The sequence below is a fragment of the Coptis chinensis genome, chromosome 7 (genome assembly GCF_015680905.1).
Source record: "Coptis chinensis isolate HL-2020 chromosome 7, ASM1568090v1, whole genome shotgun sequence".
Classification (NCBI taxonomy): Eukaryota; Viridiplantae; Streptophyta; class Magnoliopsida; order Ranunculales; family Ranunculaceae; genus Coptis; species Coptis chinensis.
In genome coordinates this window covers 71,058,231-71,080,721 of record NC_141462.1, presented here as the reverse complement: position 1 = coordinate 71,080,721, position 22,491 = coordinate 71,058,231, and the positions used below count along the sequence as shown (strand labels likewise).

Genomic DNA, 22,491 nt, shown 5'->3' with positions numbered 1-22,491 from the left:
TCGAGGAAGGGAAGGTTTATAGTTAGATTCTTGAAAACATTCCTAATCTCCTCATAATTTGTATCCCTAGTTAACACGACTAATTTTTGTGGAAACGGCGGTTTCTGTTTATATTTAGCAATGGTATTACCTGGATGTTTAACCATGGCTTCCTGTTTCTTAGGTTGTGTTATAACTGGTACCTCTACAGTGGTAGGCTCTTTAGTTTCTATTTCGGTATCTAGTAATATAGCAGGTGTAGGGGCTACTGGTGGGGTAACTATAGGCATAGTTACTTTGTTATCAACCACTCTGCCAGAACAGAGAGTGGTGATGGCCTTTAGCTCACCTACATTTTCATGTTCCTTACTAGTATTATCGGTTACCTCAAAGGCTGTATTTGTTGTTTTAGGATTAGGTATTTCGTGACTTGGAAACACACCTTTGGGTTGGGCTTTATTTTGAGCCAACTGTTGGGTTAAATTATTAACGGATTGTAGAAGCTGTTGGTTAGATTGAGCCATGGTTTGGAAAATTTTTTGGCTCACTTGTATGAAGGTGTCAAGACGATCCGGTTGTGTGGGTGTAGTAATCACGGGTGGTGTGACTGGAACTATTTCACGTGAATTATTTATGGGTGGATTTTGATAGTTATTATTTACCGGAACGATACCTCTATTAGCATTATAATTATTATAATTATCTTGACTTTGTGCTTGACCTTGTCGAGGTTGCGCTTGGTTGTTATAATTATTAAAATTCATGACCCTGTCCTTCTCGTAGTGGGGCTTGGTTAAAGCTGTGCATAAGCCTAACATATTGATTATTGTACCCTTGAGGTGTGACGTTTTGGTTATTTCTCCAACCGAAGTTGGGATTTTGTCTCCAAGGGGCGTTAGGTTCACTATTAATGGAACAAGCCTGTTCATAAGCAATAGGACAGTGTGAGTCGGGATGCTCAGGGCTCCAACAGAAACTACATGGATTTGAATTTACATTCATGATGGGGATTGGCTTTTGTTGTACAGAAATGGCCTCTACCTTTTTTGTGAGGGATTCAATTAGAGTTTTAAGCTCGGGATCCGATTTAACCTCAAACATCTTGGTAGCCTTTAATGTTGAAGAAGAACTAGCGGAGCGGAGTAATCGTCATTACCCCCAATTATTATTACGCTTTAGTCTGATCTTCCAAAATTTATATGCCTCGGAGGCTCCTTTACTTAAGAAACTACCCCATTCATTATGTCTAGGACTTCTTTATGGTGGTATAGAAGTCCTTTGAAAAGGCACGAACTAACGTGTCTTTCGCTAAATTATGATGTGGACACTCTATAAGGAGATCGGTGAAACGATTCCAAGCCTCCTCGAAAATGATTCATGAGGATTTTGTCAAAAGAAATGAATCTTGGAAAGCATCTCATCCATCTTTAGGGGTGGGTAAAATGTTCCATAAACAAATTGAACAAGTTTAGCCCACGAGTCCACGCAATTAGGCGTTTGGGCAAGTTAACCAAGGCGCCGCCTTATCGGCTAAGGTGAAAGGGAATACCCCGAGTTTAATTTGTTCCGCACCAACCGTAGGATGGTGGAATGTTGTTAGGACTTGTTCAATCCTACGATGTGATAAGGTTTTCATGGTCTAATCCATGAAAAGCGGGTAACAAATTAAAAATATTTGGGGATTCGAAATCACCCAATCGGGTCTACTAGAACGATACAAGATTTGGGGCTATCGCTCAAGGCTTTGTAGAAGTCAGAGAGAGGAGTCTCTTCTTCGTCGGGCATTGTGTCAGGTGATGTGTGTGAAATAGTAGCTAGAGGTGTAGTGGGTGGTATACTAGATAGACTTGTTTGTTGACGTTGTTGTGTAATTTCGCTTACGTTTTTGTTCGGCCGACCTTAATCTCATACAAGGCTAAAACCAAACTTAGCTAAACACATCAACACTCCAAACAATTCGATATACTAGTATAAACCTCTAACGAGGAGATGCGAGGTGTGGAAGAAAGGAATACCTGATTAGGTCCTTGCTTCGCTTATGAATAAGCGTCTTGTTTACGCGTGTTCGATGTATATATAACAAGTTAGAACACTGAAAAAATTGAAAAAAAAAACACGTTCAATCAAAACCGTCGAAATCGAAAAAATTAACAACAAAGCAGGTAAGCTCGCGATAGAAGCGTCGCTCGCTCGGGTAATTTTCAAGTTACAGTGTTTTAAGGGCGGGTCGCGCTCTTGTTCCAGGCTATAGGGCGCAGGTGCGCTCTACTAGGGCGTGGTCGCGCTCAGTGTAATTTTTCCCGGAATTTTCCAACGTTTAAACGGATAACCACAGTATGAATCAAACACGGGTGGGTGGGTGAAATGGGACTTTAAGAAAAGTACTAACACTACGAAAACAATGCGAAAGTGAAACTAAGATGGCAGCGGCGCCATTTGATATTCCTCAAATTTATCTAGTTTACCTACGAAATGAACGTTGAACTCAAAACGTAAGTAAACTAAAACTAATCTTATGATGCTTTATATTTATCAAAGATTCTACTCTCAATCCTATGAGATATAGTGGAGTAGAGTGATTCGTTCCACTCCTAGTCCTTCCGCATGCTTGTTAGCGCGTGTAATTACTCTACTTAAGGTCTAATGAGAGATTTATGAAAATGCAACTAGACTACGATGCAACTACCCACAAGATGCACTAGTCAACTATTAGGACAACTAAGGGAATGCTACATTGATTCTATGATAAGGAGTTAGAAGGGGATTGATTCCACCTTAACTCGACTTAATCCTATTAACGACGAATCGTCGTAATCCGAATTGAACTGTTTCGCAGAACAATTGGTTCTTCCTAATCCCTAATTACACATGGCATTCCTACCAATTCATAACTAGCATGTGAACGATTAAACCCATTCTCATGGTGAACTAATCGTTTCTAGAGTGGAAAGGAAATTACGATGATTCTACAATAGTCGGAATCAAGCTTTCATCAAGGCTTCTCAACCCCCTCTAATGGAGGTTTAGCCGAGAATCATTACGCGATCATTTCCGATTAAATTTGAACTAAACATGATATAAAGAATTGAAATTTACTGATCTAAATTAAACAATAATTAAAATATAATTAATAACTAAGAATTGAATAACAAGTAATAAATGAATCAGATCTAACACAAATGTAAATGACAAGAATCGAAATTGACAGCTAGCTATTTTATTTATCAAACTAATTAAGAACAATGATTCTAAGAATTTAATCTAAAACAAGAGTTAGATTTGAAATTAAACTTAGTTAAAAACAATTAAATAAAAACTAGATCTAGAAGCTACTTTAATGGCTACTTTTTACTCTAACCTATCTACCATTAACTATCTACCATTAACAAAGAGCTAATCTTTTGTTTTTATACTTTCATATCCAAAAATCGTGCATGGGCTTGGAGCCATGTTTTGGGCCAGAGAATCAGGCCCAAAACCCAATTCTTTCAGTCCAAAAAGGCCTCTTCAGCTGCAGTTGGCTTCAACAGACTTTTCATCCACTTCTGCTCCTCTGATTGGATCACGTCTTAGACCATTGGAAAGCTCTTTCCGAGCCGGTCGTTTTGACATAAGGTAGGCCCCATTCCGAGGTCTGAGTCCAAAGATATGGCCTTCGGAAATTCTACTGACTTTGTGTGCTATTTCTGCCCGCGTCGACTTTTCAGCTTTTGACCGGGCTTTAGAAAGGCTTTGTCTTCTTGAATCTTGGCCTTTAATCACGGAACTCCTTAGTAACCGACCTTTGCTCATTTATCTCACTAAAGTGGCACATTTCTGCACATAATGGACTTTGAAGTCTGAAATGCATAAAAACACGTAATCAGTGTTAACTCTTAATTATTACTCACATAATTGGTCTAAAAGTATGTCTGTTACAGGGTTAAAACTACAGTTTTGGGCTCTTATCACTCGCTTATTTCCTTTGGGTTGCCACTTCTTAGGAAATGCAGTCCTTGCCCGGAAGCAAACGCTAATTCTGATATAGAGTGCCCGCGTCCTCCAGGAATGTATGGGAATTATGTCAATTTCAACAGATCGATCATATAGTGTAACCATTCAATCATAATCAATATGATCACACTATGTCAAAATAGCTGATTTAGGACGGCTTAGAGCTGTTGAGATTGGTCAATCTCGACGGCTATTGGCTGTCTCATAAGCCGTTGTTAAAAATGCCGTGGTATTTATTCTCGACGGTTAGTGGCTGTCCATTATTTGAACTACAAAGACAGCTAATGGCCGTCGAGAAATTAGTTTTGTGGATTGACTAATGGCCGTGGTTTTGGGTTTAAAACCACAACCAAGACTTGTCTAGAGCTGCGTCTGCTTTCGATCAAAAACTAAAATTGAATGGTTTCAATCCTTTATTGCAGACGGCTAATGACAGTAGAGTATTTGAAAATCTAATTTATTGGATGCACCTGCTGCTTCAATATGATTGGCTACCCAAATAATTTAAATTCAAACTACACTATAATTAATAAACCATAATCAAACTTAAGTACCAAAACATCTTTATATTCATCATTCCATCCAAAATGTTTACATTGCAATACCATATATACTATAAAACTTGAAGTTTGACAAAATACCAAAATATTTGAACTCAATCTTGGTGCTCAAGTATTCAATAACTAGCTTGAAACACTATCCAAAGACCAAAAAACAACTATGTATTTGGATTTACAAAGCACGGCAAAAGAAGATAAGTTTTTGTCGATTTAAAAGCTTCATCGATCAATGAAAAACCACGTAATTTTTTGGCCAAGTAATCACGTCACCAAGCACGATATCTCCGAGTCTTCCATCTCCTTCATACAACGGTGCAAAATCATCGAGTATCTCATCGATTCGGACATTATACGAACTTGGAAGTGTCGTTAAATAGGTGCAGACTTCTCCAAGTGCAACCACAGTCTTTGTTATGAAACTCTTCAAGTGACAAGTTGTAGATTGAGGTTGGATATTGCGGGAATCATCCTGAACTGGTGATTGTTGTATTTCCTAAAAAAAAAAACAAGGAAATTAATGTAGCATTAGAGACTTTAAATAGCTTACTGAACACAAGAACCAAAAGCACCCAAGAGTTCAATCATTGATGAAATGATCTTCAGTATGCATTTCCAAAAGTTTGTCACTTAATGTTCACTATAATACATGGCAAGAAATGTCATCAGGAATATAACAGTTAGGATTGAGCTGTTGGCAGTTAATAACTATGGAAACATCTACCTTTAAAATATACTAGTACATGCGCATGTATCGTTAGGATATTTTCCATCCTTCCCTAACCAAAACTAACTTCATCTCATCAATTTCGAAATGGATAGATTATTTTCAGTCTTTGTTTAGGAAAAGGATTTATCGAGGAACTTCTTTGTATTACCTTCGGCACAAGGAATTGAGACAGAAACTAGTTAACAACTTCACTGTCACAACAAAAACATCAAACCATGGGAACTCTCATCCAGTTTGAACTGCTAGATCGATTCCTCCTCTCATCTAGATAGAAGAGATCTTGAATATTGAAGTACAACTGTAGAAGATAACTAGAATTCCACCGAGTTACTTCTCATGCTAAACACAGCCTAAAACTTCTATTCAACCAGAAGACCTGCATTTTCACATAGTTCTGCATTATTGCATTGAGAAACATTCGACTCACAGCAGTGTGGAAATTGGAGAGGTCTTAGGTGGCAAAAAAATATATTTTTCACAAATGCTGGTTTGAGACACTCAGACCAACAGTTCCAAGACCTCTGTAATATTTTTCACAAATGCTTCTCTGAAATTATACTTCTTGAAAATAATACGCATGCCGGTATATACACTCGGACCGAAGATCGCAACAAATTTAAACTCAAACCAGCTTATGGAAATTGGAGAGGCAACTACAAGTTACAACCAACCATTGGAAACTGGAGAGGACACAGAGTATTAGGTGCACAATAACTCCACACTAGAGGATCACCTAGCAACACAAGCAAAGAGACAAAAAGAAGAAAGACAAGCCCGAAGAACTGCCTATGTGAAAGCTACCTCGATAAACCGAAAACTCCATTCTAAGTTTCTAACCCGATTGCCCCATGAGCCTCTTCCAAACATATGAAAGATCCCGCATCATAAAACTACTTTGGTGAACAAGCAATTGACTGAACTGCTTCTCTTTGTAATTGATATCATTTCCACGAGACCAATCTACTTAATAAAAGACTGCAGCAGTTATCATGTTGGGCCCGAGCCAAACCATCGATGTACTTATCACTACGGATCAACCGGTCAAGCTTACTACATGGCGGCCCGTGCTTACGCTTAGTGCTCCACCGATTGTAGCCTTTGATAACACCACAACGACTGCTGCTATTCTTGAATACAAGTCGATTACCATGTCCATCAACAAAGGCCCATTCAAAGTCGAAGTCCAAATGCAACAGACCTCCGACCCATTTTTCCATTTCTCCACGCCTACAATGATACTTTCGAACTGCCACGGCCTTCACTACAAGCCTTAGAAGCTCCTCCTATCTTACTCCCAAAGTCCCTGCCGATGTTGATGTAAGCCTCTTCTTCTTCCGCGATGGGTTTTGGGCCTTAACCCGTGTCGCCGGGCCGTACTTGTCAAGGTCCAAATGGAACCAACTTCACCGCTAGCATGAACAACGTTTCCTTTGTTTTGCCATCTACATTATCCATACTTCAAGCTTACTATAGAGGTGTTAATGGTGTTTTTACTACAAATTTCCCACCAATCCCACCAACTTCGGTTCGACTACACAGTAACGTAAGTCGGGCTCTTTGGACTCCCATGCGTGAGTACGAAGCCTCTGAGGTTGAAATTTGGGACAACAGTTCAATTGGTACTACAAAATACAAATATATTTGTAACTGAAAACCACCCTATTCATCTTCATGGATACACTTCTTTATCCTCCTTGGCGGAGGGTTTTGGCAATTTCAACCCGAGAACTGATCCGGCTAAATTTAACTTTGTTGACCCGCCCCATAGGAACACGGTGGGTGTACCAGTTGGTGGATGGGCCGTTATTAGATTTGTTGCAGATAATCCAGGTACATGGCTAATGCACTGTGATTCAAACAACCATTCATGGTTATCTAAAAAGTTATATGGAAAGTTTTCAACAGGGGTGATATGTAAATCGAGTAAGGTGTCTTTGAAAGTGTTTATGTATGATATGCCTCCCGAGTTCCATTTTGCGCTCCTAGACTGGAAAGCTCAAGGAGACTGAGTGGCCTGATATAAAAAAAAAAAAATCCCTGATTACCCCGGGGGTCTAAATTTGCAGAACAGTATTGAATATTGGCTCACATTGGATCTTCGAGTTTTCGTGACTAGAATAGTGGTTCTAGTGTCGTAAGAGTCCTCAACTCAAGTGAGGTTGATGTCATATTTGTTCCCTACTTTTCCTCCTTGAGCTACAATCGTCATTCAAAGGGTAAATGGCCATCTACACCCTGCTCAGGTAAATGGCCTAGAAATGAATAACCAATAAAGCCATGTTTTCTTAATCCATTCTTTCATTCTAAGATTGGGGGACTCAAGCGCGTCGCTCGTAGGGCATCAAGGTCTAGAACAAATAGACAAACCTTAGGCCTAAGCTTTTCTAGTTCTAAGATTGGGGGACTCCACGCCGCCGTTTCGTGAGAAAGTTTAGCGGTCAAGTTAAAGAAATGAAATGTGGGAAGTTGTGGTGGCCAAGTCGGGCGACATGGGCCAATAAAACAAATGATGGTCGAGAAAACTTTGCTTGTTTTCATTCTCTCCCTTTCAAACTAAGATATCGGATGGTGATTCTACAATATTTAGGAATCTCATATTTATTGGAGCATATCTTTTATACTTATTATTTCAGCCTTACTCTTGTACTAAGAAAAGACTACTACCATTTGAAACATAACTAAAAAAAACATTGAAAAACAAACAAAATAAACAAAACCTAGACAATCCAACAATAATTTTCGTTTAAGGGAGATGAAATATGTAATAGAAAACAAAAAATGTAACACAAACGCACACACACAAGCCGTTCATTCTCGAGCAAAGAATGAACGGCTAAAGCAAAGAAAGGGAACACAGTACAAACAAAGTAAATTCTGGTGCATGCAGACAAGCAGTTCTTCATGTCAAAGCAGAAAGAAATCTCTATGCATTAAGAGATGGTATTGATTGAGTTCAAACAGCCAAGTTTCGCTGCGTTAAAGCTAACTTTATTTTCTTAAGTTAGTCATAAATCATAATAAACTATGTTCAAGCTCAGGCCATACAGACCTATGCTATAAGTATTCCTTCGACTAAATAGACCAAAACAAGAGAATTAGAATCATGACTAAATAAACTATGTTCAAGCTCATGTCCTGATATTGGGTTTGTTAAGGCCAAAACAGATAAAGTGCCTAAGTAAAAATATCATGGGTCTTGGCATACAAGAAGCTTGGCATTGACACCAGGCCAAAACAGATAAAGTGCCTAAGGATATTATTACCTGAGATGCATTTCCAAGCCCTGAAGATTGTCGCTTAAGGTCTGCAACTTCATCCTCAAGTATCTTGCGAGCCTTGTCTGCTTCATCAAGTCTCGCCATGATCGCCTCATAGCCTGACTCACTGTTTTCACGCGCTCTCTTCTCTCTTTGAGCAATCTCCTTATAAGGAGCTGAAGCATGGTAAACAGTCTTAGTGACACCACTACCTAGACCACGAACACGCCCTCTTCCATCACGACCAATAACCTATTAAGAAAACAAAAGTTTAGGTAGAACTTAAGAGAAAACCCACTAGAAAAAAAAAAACAAGATGGGAAGCAGCATCACACCAAAGCAATGGGATCATTGTCTAGATCCCTTTCCACTATATTAGGCTCATTGCTAACAAGTCTATCAATTTCCTCCTACAAAAGAAATCAAAGTTACTGTTTCTTAAGTACGTAATACCTGGTCATACAAACATAAGCAATTACTAAATAAATGTCTCGTTGTCTCTTACAAGAGATTGCTTTGTTTCAAAATTGATGCAACTCCCATCTCTCCTCGTATGGATGGCCACATATCCTTCTGTCCTTGAAACCTCACCAGTTGGGCTATTTTTTTTCTCAGAACATATTAAACAAATATGTAGATAAAGACTAATAATAGTTGAGTGCATCACGATAATTTTATGGCATTAAATAGATGTTTACCAACCGCTTTCAATAACTGAACTGCTCCCATTCTACCAGTTGTATGTGGGTTCTTCATTTGTTCCCTTGCTAACTTTCCATTGAATCGCTTGGTTTTATCCTCTTCTGTTGAGCACATGTCCACGAATGCCTCCCATTCTTCCTTTTTCACCTTGCTAGGAACATTTCTTTTTCGCTCTGCATCTGTTGGAAATTTATCATACACCTGACGAAGTTCATATTTTTTCTGCTTCCAAGCTGTATTAAGCTTACGAAGAGTGCATTCTTTTTCGGATCATCGATGGAAGATCAATTTCAACCTGTAAATTGGACATGTCAAAATCATTATTAAACAAATTTGGATACAATACAAATTAAAATGTTTACTGAAATAAAATCAGGTGGAGTGACTTGCACTTACCAATACTTTCTTCCACAAAGCATCCTTTGTTAAATCTGGAACTTCTGCCCAGTCCTTGTACATAGGTGGGCAGTGTGTCCTAGCCACCTGCCCGACTATAGTGGCATACTTTGCTCGATCTTGTCCAAAGAGCTTGTCCATCATCGATAAACTCCACTTGGAATCTTGGACCTAAGTGGATTAATTAGCAACCGATTAAGTACAAATAGGACGCAGAAAAGTTTCACTACTAGAAAAATGATAATAGACAAAATCAATTTATTGTGATCTATTTTTCAAATGATCTGTGGATAAAGATCAAATGACCTAATTAACAAGAATATAAAAAGAATAAGATCTAATTAACATCGAACTACTTTAAAAAATATTAGTATAGATTTGATTGAATAAGATCTAATCAACTGCCTCACTTTCATTCTAGTGCGTAATATTTTTAGCAAATCGTTCGGACTTGAGTCACATGACCGTGATTCAAAACCATTTTTGTGAGAAGTATGATTTCCCTTTCTAATGTATGATGTCTGGGGATATATATATGTAGGGATGGTGAAAGCTAAAGCTTCATATAGAAAACGGTTCTTTGACCTCTCTAAATGCCTATATGGAAGTGCTTACTTTCTCGTGCACACAAAGTATAGTTCGATTGTGAAAGACAGAGTGATGAACCTTTCATACATGGCTAGCTCTTCAAAATGGTAATGGAACAGAAAAATAATGGAACAATACAATGTATATGATTGATAATTTATCCTATTACAGTTGTAAATTAATCAAAGAAAACGTGATAGTAGTACTGTTATGGTATCTGAGTTTTTCTTCTTCATTTCTTATTTTTTTTATTTGTGAATAGGCCGGTGTCAAAATCAGTATGGATATAAATCACTGAGGAAGGCACGGGAGCACCCCCCGATGAGATATTGGGCTTTCCTCACTTCTTCGTAGTGAGTGATTAAGCATGACTTAGTTGATTCGGATTCCATTTTCTAAGAAATAGTATAGTGCTCCCTTTTCAAGAGCAACAATCCCATTTTATTCTTTCTATTTACCAAAATATGACCTCAAACTCGTGATCTCATTAAAACGCCTATTTTCATGCTTTTTAAGGGCAGTTAATTGACCCCGCCTCCAACATTGAAATGGATTTCGTAGTAAAAAACTTCGGCCTTAGAGAAGTTGTATTGACTTACAACATTCACATTTCCTTTCTCTCCGAGCTTGCTAGCTACTTGGAGGGTGAGTACTTACTTCCTTCGCGCTACTAGCTACTAAAAAATGCTTAACACTTAAAGTACTACATCCGATCGATTCACTCAACAACGGGAGATGAATTAACCAACTTCGGGAATAACCATTCCCTTAACTCTGCTTTCGTTACCGACGCGGCCGGGTCCCTCGCTCCAACCATCGATATGACTTTGAGAATACTGTGCAAGGCCATTCTCTCGCCAATTCCTCCAAATGGGGCTAACAGGGCACTACACTTACACCCGCCTTCTCAACGAGACTCCCTAGATACCTAACCCGGGAATCCAGTTCAAACCATACGCAATAAAAAAAATAGGAAAAGCCGACAATAACAAGGGAAGATCCGCACCACGAGACCCTAGAAGGAGACAACCACAGGAAAAACGAACTACTTAGTCCTTCTACAAAGGACAAGCACCTTACACGAGGCACAAGCAAAGATAACCTAAGCCGGAGCACTTACTCAAGATGGTTAATAAAACTTTATGATGTTTCATTCCCTATCTTTAATCCAAAGAATTCACTAAACATTACGGATAGAGATATAGAAAGTGTCAAGTCAAGCATCAAACTAACAGGGGAAATTCCTTAGGACAATCCAACAAAACCAGGTTACATTGACATTCTCTTTCCTTAAATTGCATTTTACACCTTCTAAATGCATTACCGAAACAGATGAAAATTCGTTTTTATTAGAAGTTGGACCAATAATACATATTTAGGGCGGAAGCGTAACCTCGGCCTTACTACCAAAGGACAATATCCGCCCGAGCCTTGATACAATCAAACGAGGATTCATACAGATTCCTCTGAAAAGAAAAGAGACTATGAAATCCGGGATTCGAAGTTAAGGACGGCGAATTTCAAAGAAGGAGATTTTGAAAAGGGCAGATCGAAAGACCGCAAATGTGGACCAAGTCGATTACATTGCGGTCGGCAACTCGAATCGAGAAAGGAGTCAATGCCGAGGGCAGCGACGGCCGGTCGTCGCGCGCTGTTCAACCCGAATGATTCAACCGCTTGATTGTATTACGAAAACCGGCGGTTCAATGAGAATACTTCAAACATTGTCAGGCATCAGCTGGTTCATCCGTCGAGTTTGATCACCAAGCATTATGTAAACAGACCAGAGAATGGAAATTCTTCGGTCCAGGAACTGCTTATTGTGAGAAAGGCTCAAAGCATTACTACAGTGGAAGGACAAAGGCCGATAGAAGCACCCACATGTCAAGTACAGTCGATGGTTGAAGTTATAGCAAAGTTAGAGACCCTCATTGTACGGGTGGTACTATCCAAGTAGAGAGGATTCCCAATGTTGCTTCCTAGGTATTCCATTCCTTCCGGTGTCCACAGAACCAGAGGAACATTATAAAACTTAACCCATATTGGGATACTAGCAAAGCTGCTTTTGGAGAGATGCTCTCCCGGTTGGTTGGCATTTCTTAAGAATCAAAAGCTTCCCAGCTATATGGTATGGTCCTACGCCTAGGACAGCATTGCCATAAACCAGATTGTACATGCCACTGAAAGTCATGCACTAAAAGACCAAGATCTAATCAACTATCATGGGTCATTTTTATAGGTTTAACACTTTCCCAGCCAACTTACGTTATTAAATAAAAATTAATAATCAAATAAAAATGTTACTTTACCTTTTGTTTTTGTCGTCGCGTCTCTTGCTTGCTTGATTCATTTGCTTCAAATCCACTTGCTTCCGTGATGCTTCGACATGACTTCTTTTACCTAAATAGAAAGTTCAACAAAATGGTTAAAATCCAAGGCTTACGAAATTAAACAAAACATGGAATAGATGTAGCATGTATCATATGTTGCACCACTCAAAGAAAAAACTAAAAACAGAAAAAACCCACTAAACAGAACACCCAAGATGTTCAAACCATACTGTTTAACTCACCTGTACCATTGGAAAAGATGAATAGAAACAAAAGATACCCAATTCAAATAAACTTTCCAATAAATATCAACCATAAAAAAAAAGATTATTCATTGATAAGTTTCCTAAGAACGTCCTCAATTAAGATTATTCATCAACATAAAAAAAAAATTATTCATTAAGATTAAATCCAGTCTTCTGCAACTTCTAGAGCGTCCTCAATTAGAGTTGTTGACGAAGAATCATTAGCACTTGTTCTGGCCTCGAAGACCAATGGGTCTTCATAAGCATCTATCTCTTGACTCAACCTCTTTGGAGCATCCAAGACAACATGCCAATTATCTCTACTCAAATCCCGGCAATAAAAGACTTGTTTAGCTTCAGAAGCGAGAATAAAGGGCTCGTCAACCTCACTTGTATTCCTCATGAACCTCCCAAGATTTACAAATACCAAGTTCGTATCAGGATCAACTGTGCAACCATTTGTTTTATCCTCAATGCGCACCCAATCACAGTAGAACACAGTTTGTTTAAATTCTACATAATCAAGTTCAAGAATTCTTTTGACAACTCCATAGTAAGTGACTTCGTCATCAACAAGGTTCCTATCCTTGGCTTTCCCTAAAACTAGTCACATCCCTTCATGGAAACCCCACTATTCTCGTGTTGTAGTCGTTGATTCGAATCCGGCGATAAAAAACATACCCATTCACTTTGTGTATCGTTATATGACACCGCTGTAAAAGATGGACCATCAACAATCCTCTTGAAAGGAGATACATTTTCATTTTGTAGTTGTAGTCTTAACCAAGGAATGTAGTCCAACTCATTTGCTTGACTGCCCCTACGATTTTTACCCCTTGATTTCTGACTTTGGAGGTATACTTGGTACTTCCTGTGAAAATAATAAAAATTCAGGACAGTTGACATGCATAACTCAAGTATTGACTACCAAAACAATGGTAAATGCACAACTTACTCTTCCCACTCGGCATTTTCCAGAGAATGCGTCAAAACCCACTTGCGAATTTGTTGATACTCTATATTTGGAAGAACATATTGCTTTCCCTTTTTATCCATAGGGTGTGCCCTTTCAATATCCTCATTCATGATCACCCTTCTCCCATTCTTATGGCTTCCCAAGTTGCCATCATGAATGTACTCCATACAGTACATCATCGCCTCTTCCACGAGGTATTGCTCTTGGATGCAACCCTCGACAAAAGTCTGATTGGTTACATACCTTTTATAAGTTTTCATCATCCTGTGCATGTGCCATTAATTAATACAAAATTACTACATACTAATCACAAGAAAGATATATATAAAGAACTTTACTCACCTCTCAAAAGGATACATCCACCTATATCTAACAGGTCCGCAAATTTGTGCCTCTTCCGCTAAGTGCACAACAAGGTGTATCATTGAAACAAAAAACGAAGGCGGGAAGTATTTTTCAAAGACACACAAAGTTTCCACAATGCGTTTTCTCATGTTCGAAAGGTTCGCACGACAAATGACTTTGGAGCATAAGACGTTAAAGAATAAAGACAACTGGCGAATAGCTTAACGCAATGGCTTGTGTTTTTTGAATAGATGCATCAATAACACGGGTAATAAATGTTGTAAAAGGATGTGATAGTCATGGGATTTTAGGTTCTTGAGCTGAAAATCCTCCAAGTCCACATTATGTTTCCAATTTCCACTATATCCAACAGGAACCTTCAATTGGTGCAAAGTTCTACAAAGCAAAACTCTCTCTTCACGTGAAAGAGAAAAAGCACCTATTGGATAAGACCACTTGTCATTCTTCATTACCGGCCACAAGTGTTTCTTTATCTTCCTAGCTTTAAGGTCCATACGGGCTTCGAGTCCATCCTTACTCTTACCTGTACCCATGATTGTTGCAAACAGATTCTCCGCAACATTTTTTTCCACGTGCATCACATCTAGATTGTGGCAAATAGGCAGATGCTGTAGGAATTAAATATATAAATGAATATATGGATATGTATACATAAAGTTACATGATATACTACTACACAAATGTTAAAAATACCTCCCAATACGGCAATGTAAAGAAGATAGAATCCTTTGAAAATGCTGAATTTTCTAGTTCTTTAGTTCTTTTTCTCTTCTTCTTCCTTCCTTCCGGTGTATCCGGCACCTTGCCAAACTTGTTCTGAATTTGGCTCATTTTAATTTTTACTTGAGAACCCTTTAAACGAATAGGACGCTTACCGTGTTCTTCTTTTCCATTAAATTGTGCCTTCTGGACTCTAAAGCAATGATTCGGGTCTGCTAGGAACTTTCGATGACCCATATAAGCAAACTTTTTTCCATGCTTCAGCCAAGTAGAATCTGTATCTTCACTACAAATAGGACATGCATACCTTCCCGCCGTTTTACGTCCAGAAAGATGGTGAAACGCAGGAAAATCGTGTATCGCCCACAAACAAATTGCCTTCATAGTGAATGTCTCTTTAGCATGGGAGTCATATGATTCAACTCCAGGACCCCATAACTGTTTTAGCTCTTCGATTAAAGGCTGCAAGAAGACATCGATGTTATCCCCTGGGCTACTTGGACCAGGAATTAGAAGTGTCAACATGGTAAACTCTTTCCGCATGCACAATGATGGAGGCAGATTGTATGGAGTAACCATAACAGGCCAGCAACTATAAATGCTGTTTTTGTTCCCAAATGGATTAAATCCATCTGTTGCAATCCCTAATCTAACATTACGTGGCTCCGCAGCAAACTCAGGCCATTTAAGATTAATTGAGTTCCACATGGAAGAATCAATAGGATGACGCATATAGCGTTGGTCAGAAACTGCATTTGCATGCCATTTCATATTCTCTGCAATCCATGGTATGCTATACATCTTTTGCAATCTCTCAGCCAAAGGAAAATACCTTAGCTTCTTCCATGGTTTAATCTTAGCCTTTGGTTTTAACGGGTTCACCGGTTGCCATCTGTTTTCACCACAAGTGGGACAACTAATCAAATCCTTATATTCATCACCCCAGTATATAATACAATCATTTGGGCATGCATCAATAATTTCGCACTTCATGCGAAGAGGTTTGATCAAGTTCTTAGCAGCATATGTCTTCTCAGGTAGTGTATTCTCTTCTGGTAAAGTCTTTTTAAGGAATTGCAACAACTCTGTGAAAGCTACTATTAGACCACTTGTGTCTAGCCTTCATGCTCAACAACTCAATCGTCAAAATCGATAATTTGAATCTTCACCCGACATGATGGATATATTGGTTTTAAAGCATCTTCCATCAACTTGTCGTATTGAACATCCTGCGGTATGGCATTGGGTGAATCTCCATCATCATCTTCATCATCAACTTTAAGACATGCATCTAAGTCAACAGGATGACTTCAGTCCAAATGTGTCATTGACCATCTCTTCCATCCTTGGCAACATATTTTTTCAGAACCCTAGTAGAAGAACTAGTGGGAGCTTCAACATAGTTACTACTTTTGAAGATGACTCTCCATGATGTATCCATGATGTATATGTCTTGTCTATACCATCACGGATAAGATGCTTTCGGCAATATCTTTTGATGTTGACTTCCCCCCTAAATTACGACACTTAGCACAAGGACAACAATACCAATCAAGTTCCTTTCCTAATTTCTCTTGCGTGAACTGGATGAATGATTTAACACCTCGAAGGTATTCAGTAGACGAAGTCGGTGCTTTCATCCAGTTCTTGCTTGGAAGCATTGAAGACATTTTCTAGATAAATACATCAACATATATAATATTAGTATGATTTCAAAAAGAGTATTGAACTTGAAACCTAGGAAAAGTATATATCATAGAAAGTGCATGGTACTCAAATTCCTTTCTGCCTCCTAACACACTTAGCACCCCAACAACCCACCTAACAAGTCTAAATAGTTTGCTAAATTGGTTTGCAAACAATATATATATATATGGAACAATTATATATATATATATATAAATATATATATATATATATATATATATATATATATATATATATATATATATATATATAACACTTGGTGATTTCATGTTAATAGCAACTTCTTTATTCTCTATGGCCAAGACCAATTAATGCCAAAGAAGTCATATCATTTACAAACAAGAAATCAGGTTATTTGAAAATATAAAGTTTGAAATAAACTAGTCCAACTCAAACTAAAATCTATAGATATATATTGTAAATCAGTAGAGGCTGAATATCCAAACAATGAAAAATACCTAACTCAATCGACCATGCACTTGATGTTCTTAAAGACTGACAAAAAAAAAATACAACTCATAACTATACTTATACTTATACCATCGGATAAAAACAATAATACCAACGATATAATAACATAAAATAACAAGAGAAACACAACAAATGACAAACAAATGATAAAGAAAGTTAAACCATTTTATACCTTGCCTTGGAGAAGCAGTGAGAAAAATTCAACCTTTCCCCTCAAGAAAATTCAAACTGAAGAAGAACCTATTAAATCAAAACAACACAAACTTGTTAAACTGAAAACTAAAAATAAAAGTTTCAATCTTTGAAAACTCAAATAAGAAAAACAAGCAAACCCCATAACAAAAATAAAAGTTTCAAGTTTTGAAATTTCAAATAAGAAAAACAAGCAAAACCCCATATATCTGAGATAACATAAATAGAAACATATAACAGTAGGTTTACAACTTCACGAATCATTGGACATACACTTTTCTTAAAGATTTCCCCTCATGGATAACATGTCTATTGCAGAGTAGGAGAACAAAAATTCTTTAGGAACAAATATATTTGTTTCTCACGAAACTAGAATGTATAGTTCATTTTTAATACAGAATATTAAATTCTAGCCTCCAATCTTTTATTCTTTTGTTTTTGTTATGTTTTCCTTATAGGGTACATGACATTCAATTCTGGTTGTATTAAATAAAACCAGAATAGTAACACATGATCACTATAATAATGTCAATCATGCATAAAAACTAATCTTGCAAGTTAGAAATGAAACTAGATAAATATGGATTGCAGGAAGATGATTAAAATTATCTGAACCACCCAAAGAGAAGTTGGTCAAAATTCACCCCTCACATCCTAATATAAAGTGGTCCCATTCCCACAAACAATATATAATGCTACAAAAAACGCGCGGTCCACGTTAGAAAATTTGTCATAAAAATTCTGCAATTCCTTTCAAAAAGCCAGATGCACCACACATAGCATGCGGTAGTCACGCAAAAGCATTTTGCCAATCTAAGATACAATTTGCTCACACTTCCATCCATTCACCCAATCTGCTATTGTACCTTCAAACCCATGTGAACTGGGGACACTAACCAAAGATGTATTGCCATAAATATTTGCAAACCAACAGTCCCAAAAGAGATGCTTTATACTTTCCTCGTCCATTCCACAACATACACATCTGTTAGCAATAACTTTCCCTCTCTTTTTTTAAGATATATATATGTCTTTGTTAGCATCCTCCCCATCGCTAATGTCAACATGAAAAAGCAGATTTTGGACGGAACTCCTTTAACCCGCACTTCTTTCATGGCCAGTCGGACATCCCAATGCCTAATTCAGTCACCCTCTTTGAATTTAATAAATCAAAACAAGCCTTAAATATTGTCCTCCACCTCTCAAAGCACTATATTGTTAAGTGACAAGAATAAACCCCGACCAAAGACTGCACTTCCCAATCATTTAACCAACATTGAATACCAAGATCCCAAATAATATTGGTGTTGTCTCCATATAAATTTCATCTTGTTAGACACATTGTAAATAGTTGGAAAACATGACCTCAATGGTTCTTCCCCTATCCAATTATCCACGAAAATTGCACACTAGTGCCTTTTCCAACACTAACTTTGCAAGGTTTCAAGAAAGTCATCTTTATTATTCATAATCCCCTCCACAACTCACATCCATACAACTAAGTCACTGATTTAGTAACCATTCTTCCATCCTATACTTACAAAGTTACAAATAATAACTTTTTTCCATAAACTTCCTTCTTCCTTCCCAGACTTATCAAACCACTTACTAATTCCTTAGGTATACATGCTCTATCCTAAGAGATAGGATGAAATCTCTTAATCTCATTTGTCAATCCCCAAAGAAAGTCATTCATAATTTCTCTAATCTTTTGCAACACCAACCGAATAGTAAGGACAGAAAAATAAACAGGATATTCTACAATTATTACTCTTAATATGTGTGACACTACCACCCTTCAAAAGAAATTTCCTCTTCCAAGTAGCCAACCTCAAACTGAATCTCTCAACTACTAGATCCCAAGCTCTAACACTCTTGTATTTGGCTCCAAGAGGGAGTCCAATATACGTAGAAGAAAGATTAGTTTTTAATATACGTAGAACAAATAGGTAAGGACAAAATGTTCTCAAGTCCACCAATCCCAATCATCAAACTCTTATGAAACTTCACTTTCTAACCAGACATACCTTCAAAAACCACATGAATATGGCTTTAATATTCCGAACATACTCTTCCTTAGGCTCCACAAAAACAAAAGTGTCATCTCATGGATTAAAATTAGATGAAGTTCTATTCCCTAATTAAAACTCGAGTAAAACCTTTCTTTTTGCCCAACTCCATCAATCTTGTAAGAGCATCTCCGACAATAATGAAGAGAATAAGTGATAAAGGGTCACCTTGCAAACAAAGATTCTCAGATTAAACAAAATCAAGCAATTTCTAGTTCATGTGGTCAAACACCTTAGAAAAGTCCATCTTACAAATGACACTAGGATTACTAGCTCTCTTATGGGAGTCAACAATCTCATTAGCCATCAAAAAATTTCTACTACTCACTGAAGCTCCTTGATACTTCGAAATGAGAGGTTCAACAGCCACCTCTAGTCTCCAAGAAAGAGTTTTAGTGATGATCTTATACCAAGAAATAGTATACTATAGAATGCCCTTTGATAACTATTATAGACCCCTCAAAAAAAACATTTATTAAATTGTAAGTACCTTTTTTGCACCAACATGTAGACGAGATGTCGAGATGTTTCCTATTCCATCTCGATAGTACACAGAGTGAACCCGTGGGGGCAGTTGGACAAGAAGATGTTTAAATGAAGATATGCCACGAATAGATGGTCTTGATTGATATTCAACCCTGCCAGATGGTAGTTTCAGAAGATAAGAAAATATGAAAGGTTAAATACAATAAGAAAGAATAAATTTGCAAGGTGGTTAGTAGTGCACTTAGTGTCACAGACCAACTTCTATAAACCAAATATTAATTCCATTATAACATGTTGATATGGGTCTGAAACATGATGCACTGTGACATGGAATACTCTTACAAATGGAGCTTATATATTAGATAAAATTTTGGTTTGGAATGTATAGCTAACAAGGAGTGAGGGAGATGAAGAGATAATCCATCACACCCCTAATCCTTTTTCTTGGCAAACAAACGGCATCTTGCAAGCATTTTTTTAGAAATTTAACTACTCTTTTCTTATATGTATAAGGAGTGTTGTTATAAGAAATTTGTTCACTCTTGTCCACTATATCGGATTCACTCAACCCCATGATCACTCCAGCAATAACTCTCTTAAGCTCACACTTTATGAATTGAACTTATGTCTGTCACACAGTAGCTCTCCAGATATGAGAAACAGAAGTTGAGATATGTTAGGTTCTGTAATAGATATATCTGGTCTATTTTCTCTCCATGCATGCAATGCAACTATAGATCATGGGTATGTATTTCAAAAGTGAACGGAAGGTGAAAGTATTACCGTGATAGAGTTTTTGCTCAGGTAATGGGACTCTAAAGACTTTGTTGTCACAAAAGACAAGAAAATTAACACGATGTATAATGTTGACATCCTCAAAACTTGGCTTACCTCGTCCTAATAAGTTTATGAAGCAACAATTAAGGGGAACTGCCTTCTCTTAATAAATAAGAGATAATTTTAGTAATGTATGAAGCCTTACCTGGAAAAGATGCCTTTGTGTCGAGCACCAGCGTGAACAAGTTTATAATGCTCTGTAACCTGAACGCTGCCCCAGTGAGATATTTCAACTTCTCGTAGAAGCTCTTGAACAACAGCAAAAGGACTATTATTTTCAGTATCAATTTTAGTGAACAAAAATAAATAAAACCCTAATAGAGAGAAAGTACGAACCTTTGCAGAAACGTGAGTAAAAAATCGTGCTATGAAATTTGAGGGGGAAACACAAAATTCGTCAATTTTTTTGGTGGCAAATGGGTTCTCAATTATTTTTGGTGGGAAATGGTTTCAGGGCTCAAAGCAGAAGTCTCGACAATGGGAATTAAAAGGAGGAAGTAGACAGACAAAGACCGACGAATATGACCCGACTGGTAACAGCTGTCTAATACACGAAATTAGCCGTGGTTTATTTTTAGACAGTTAGAAGCCGTCCTATTGTGGGGCGTCCTGCCTGTCATATATTCTCTATTTTGACGTAGTGTCACGACATACAATAAGATGGTCTCTGCATATTTTGGATAGTACAATTAGTGATTTTTATTTACACAAATATAACTTTCTGCAGGTGGACGACAAGTACCAAAATTCCTCCAATACTGAAGTTTAGGAGGGCCTTAGAAGTAGCAACTCACCTCTCATGTTGGTCCAACCACTCTCTCAGTAAGAATCTCCATCATCTCATCTTTTTACGTACATTAGTAGAACATGTGGCATTTTTTCTCTGGAGTTTCTGTACATAGCTTATAGAAATTAGAAATATATGTTACGCACTTACACATGATGAATGCGACTTGATTGGATACAATTAGGCAATTAGAGTAGCCCAAGTTCAACGAGTTATGCAGAGTAGATGTCAAGCCCAAGTTAGTGGAAACCACTGTCCATTGATTAATTTAATTTCCTTTAGATGGTATTTTTTAGAGCAAGTAAAAACAAAGTGAGATGCTAATTTAAGTTTTAATTGTAGCACATAGAAATGCTCTTGCTATGTGCTACGACTTTTCTCCATTCATCTAGGTTCCGACTTTTAGACTTATGGGATTTTGACTTTAATATCATTTCCTTGTGATTCATTTGTATGTAGGTATTTGTATGCAGGTGGATGCTCATGAAAAGGTTATTAAGGCTAGGGTTCTATGAAGCTAGGACTTCAAATCATTTTCGAAAGTATTCAAGTGCAAGGGAATGATAAAATATAACGGAGAAACGTATGCGAGGTGAACTAAGGCATTATTATTTGTACGGGGTGATGAAATATATTGAAAAATATTTGGAAATTTATATTATATTGAGTTTGTGGTAATAAATGCTACATACTTTTTTTTTTACTTGTATGAATATTCGTCTCTTTATCTATTTTTCGACAAAGGAATTTTGATTGGGAATGTGGTTTCTTTGTAATATTGTTATTAAGATGGATGGATTATTAGTTGGATTGAAAGGCAAAAGTGGATAAAACTAGTATATATATATATATATATATATATTTTTTTTTTTTTTTAATTCTAAAACGTTTTAGCCATGACCAATGTCCGTAGATAACGCAAAAAGATGTGTGTGGCAGAGGTACTTTTACCACGGATTATGCCACAACTTTTATCTCTCACAAAAATAATTGCAACGGATTATGCCACGGTTATTATCTATGGCACTTGCCACGGCTTATGCCACGGTCGAGCGCTGTGGTAGTTGCTACGGCTATTCCCACGGTCATTATCTATGGCACTT

General features: G+C 37.5%; 1 protein-coding gene and 1 long non-coding RNA gene across 2 annotated transcripts; one reads left to right on the top strand and one right to left on the bottom strand.

Moving 5' to 3' along the window:
- The first annotated feature begins 3,929 nt into the window (after window positions 1–3,929).
- Window positions 3,930–22,140, top strand: LOC147488678 (uncharacterized). Its single transcript, XR_015202486.1, has 3 exons — window positions 3,930–4,028; window positions 21,329–21,423; window positions 21,848–22,140. It is a non-coding gene; the product is annotated as an uncharacterized LOC147488678 (long non-coding RNA).
- On the bottom strand, window positions 12,938–16,280 carry LOC147488679 (uncharacterized). Its single transcript, XM_086571026.1, is given in 7 exon segments — window positions 12,938–13,374; window positions 13,467–13,648; window positions 13,733–14,017; window positions 14,096–14,727; window positions 14,813–15,901; window positions 16,009–16,130; window positions 16,172–16,280. Coding segments are annotated over 7 exon segments (2,856 nt in total).
- Window positions 22,141–22,491: the final 351 nt, after the last annotated feature.